The sequence below is a fragment of the Rana temporaria genome, chromosome 1 (genome assembly GCF_905171775.1).
Source record: "Rana temporaria chromosome 1, aRanTem1.1, whole genome shotgun sequence".
In the NCBI taxonomy this organism is placed as follows: domain Eukaryota; kingdom Metazoa; phylum Chordata; class Amphibia; order Anura; family Ranidae; genus Rana; species Rana temporaria.
The window spans coordinates 251,725,229-251,728,545 of NC_053489.1; the positions used below are offsets into that span (position 1 = coordinate 251,725,229).

Sequence of the window (3,317 nt, forward strand, 5' to 3'; positions counted from 1 at the left end):
GATTGGGGCTGCTACTGAAGCCGCCCGGGCTGGTTTGACTGCGGATGTGGTGAAGAGGATTGGGCGGTGGGACTCGGAGAGATTTAGGATTTACATTCGCCCTCAGTTGATTCAGGAGTGAGTTCAGGGGCAGCTGAGTTCATTGGTGTGGGGCAGTCTGGTTTAAAGGGTGTTTACACGGGTAAGGGGGGATTTCGTTCAGGAAGTTATGTGTGTTTGTTTAATGTTTTTCAGGTGGTGAGACTTGCCTGGTCTGGATCTTAGGCCATTCATTCGTATGTTGGGGGGCCAGACAGGTGGATGGTCGGCCCAACGGTAGGCAATTAGGCATCCCTTGGCGAGAAGCCCAAGTCAGGTGGATCGGGTTCCCGGGGTTGGTCTGGAGCAGGGTCATGCCGGAGGTATTGAAGTTTGCGCGCCTGGACAGGGCACCTGATGTCCTTGTGCTCCACGCAGGCGGCAATGATATGGGGTCCAGGTCAATGCACCAGTTAATCAGGGACGTAAAATATGATTTTCTGCGATTGCGCTCCCTGTTTCCAGGTATGATCATTGTATGGTCCGAAATGGTGGGTAGGACGGCATGGAGGTGGGCCTGGTCGGTGGAGAAGGTGAACAAGGCCCGGGTAAAAGTAAACAAGGAGGTTGGGAGGTTCTTTGTGCGTAATGGGGGATTGGTAGTGCGCCTTAGGGAGCTGAAAGTTGACACATGGCGGTATCTCCGCAGGGATGGGGTTCACCTCAATGAGGTGGGCATCGCCTTGTGGGTACTGGGGCTGCAGGAGGGAATCCAGAGGGCCCTGGGGGTTTGGAGGTGCTCACAAGGCTAAGGCTTTTTTGGGTCTCTGTAAGACTATAAAGTCTGGTAGTTGGGGTAGAAAAAGTTTGTACCCATACGTGGTATGGGGGGTTATGGGGTACCTTTCGGTTGGCATGTGTTAACCAGGGAGGGGTTAAAGGGTTAGGTCACTGAGGACGGTTACACAGCCTCCGAGCCGGTGTCTTGCGGCTGAGGCCTAGGTGATAGGCATTGTCCCAGTGTCCAAGTTAAGAGGGGTGGGCAGTTAGACCACCAAGGGTGGGAAATTGTATATAGTTATTTAAGAGTTATTTAAACGGTTATTTATGTTAATATTTTATTGGTTAAATAAAGAAGGCCGGAAGGCCAATTTTACTCTACAACGTGGTCCCTTGTTTCATTGGGGTTAGTGGGGTGGTATAGAAAAGGGGGGTTGGAGCATGGGGGGTAAAGGGTTAAGTGGTCACTAGGATCGGTCCTTAACATGTCAAGAAAGGCACGGAGCAAACAAAGTTTGGGGGAGGGGCCACATGACAGGGAGGGACTGGCCGTGACAATAGGCTAGCAGCAGGTTAGGGCGTGGTTTGCCGGCTAGAAGGGCGGGGGCGATAGAACGTGCTGGCTTGGAGGAAGTGACGTGGGTCACTCCTCCATCTTAGCACACGGAGAAGCTTCCCACCCACCCTCCCTAGTTTTAGGCTGGCTAGCTGGCGTTTTTTGGGTCTCTGTAAGACTATAAAGTCTGGTAGTTGGGGTAGAAAAAGTTTGTACCCATACGTGGTATGGGGGGTTATGGGGTACCTTTCGGTAGGCATGTATTAACCAGGGAGGGGTTAAAGGTTAGGTCACTGAGGACGGTTTACACAGCCTCCGAGCCGGTGTCTTGCGGCTGAGGCCTAGGTGATAGGCATTGTCCCAGTGTCCAAGTTAAGAGGGGTGGGCAGTTAGACCACCAAGGGTGGGAAATTGTATATAGTTATTTAAGAGTTATTTAAACGGTTATTTATGTTAATATTTTATTGGTTAAATAAAGAAGGCCGGAAGGCCAATTTTACTCCACAACGTGGTCCCTTGTTTCATTGGGGTTAGTGGGGTGGTATAGAAAAGGGGGGTTGGAGCATGGGGGGTAAAGGGTTAAGTGGTCTCTAGGATCGGTCCTTAACATGTCATGTCATATATGGGAAATCATTCACACCCCTCACCTATTCAGGATGGTCACTGAACAGCATCCTGGGTCAGAGACGACAATACAGAATGATTGTCTAATGATGAAGCCAGAGGTGGAGAGATGAACCAAAAATATAAACTGCTGGACCAAAAAATCTGAGTGTCACCTGTCTGGCTGGGCACTATGAACATGTGTGTAAATCACCAGACTGGGTGGACAGTCAGGAATCCTGTGGCAGGTAAACTGTATACAAATATGTATTTCAGCTGTGTATTTATGTGTCTAGAGTTTCACTTTAATATATTTTTATTACTGGAAAGTCTTTGCTGGTCTTTGAACTAAAAAATGAAATGAAAGTAAAACAATCAATAATTATTATTTGTACCTGACTGTATGTTCTGACACATATAGATATTCTGTATACTATGCAAATGAGATGACATCACTTCCTATCATGAAATCTCTCATACACTATAAAGACAGAGAAGACATTTACAGGGTATATGTGAAGTGTATAGATACAGATTATACAGAGGAATAATGAAGACCCAAATAGGCCTTTTTATATCATTATCGTGGCTGTCAGGTGAGACTTCATAGGACAGGATCCCTCAGATGAAATAATCCTCCTAATAGATCTGAGTGTATGTATTAGTTCTAATGCTATTTCCTATTGTCACTGTATATTTTCCAGGTGTCCTGTCTTCTAACCAACTTGTCCAGTCTGATCCAGCCGTGCTAAAGCCGGGGAACTCCCATACACTCACCTGTCAGGGTTCAGGAGGATTCACCTTTGGTAGCAATTATATGAACTGGATCAGACAGTTCTCTGATGGAAAGTTACAATGGTTGTGTTATATCGGTAGCGGTGGGGACACGGGCTATAATGATGCTGTTAAAGGGAGATTTACAGCCACTAGAGATAACAGCAATAACAAGCTGACTCTGAAAATGGACACCATGAAAATAGAAGACACTGCCGTGTATTACTGTGCAAGAAACACACTGATGGAAAATATATCTTTCCTATAACAATAAGTAGAATATCACTTCTTCATGTTATCAGTAGGTGGCAGCACATCCATGTAATGACTGAACACAATAGCTATAAATAATAAACAGCCAACTAATTAATTCACTACAGATGTAACATTGTGTAAAGCCTCTACTGCTTCCACTTCTATAAGTAGTCTCTGTCTGTGGTAACATAATCAAAGCATTACATTCCCCCTGCACAGGATTGTCAGCTCTAATGCCTTGTACACACGGTCAGACTTTTCACCGTGCAAAAGTGCGTAGTGAGCCCATCGGAAGTCCGACAGACAGAAAGTGAACAGATTTTCTATCTAA

At 46.2% G+C, this 3,317-nt stretch overlaps 1 gene segment (V, D, J or C); it reads left to right on the forward strand.

Moving 5' to 3' along the window:
* The first annotated feature begins 2,417 nt into the window (after positions 1-2,417).
* On the forward strand, positions 2,418-3,102 carry LOC120940781. The segment is given in 2 exon segments: positions 2,418-2,553; positions 2,662-3,102. Coding segments are annotated over 2 exon segments (384 nt in total).
* The last annotated feature ends 215 nt before the right edge of the window (positions 3,103-3,317 follow it).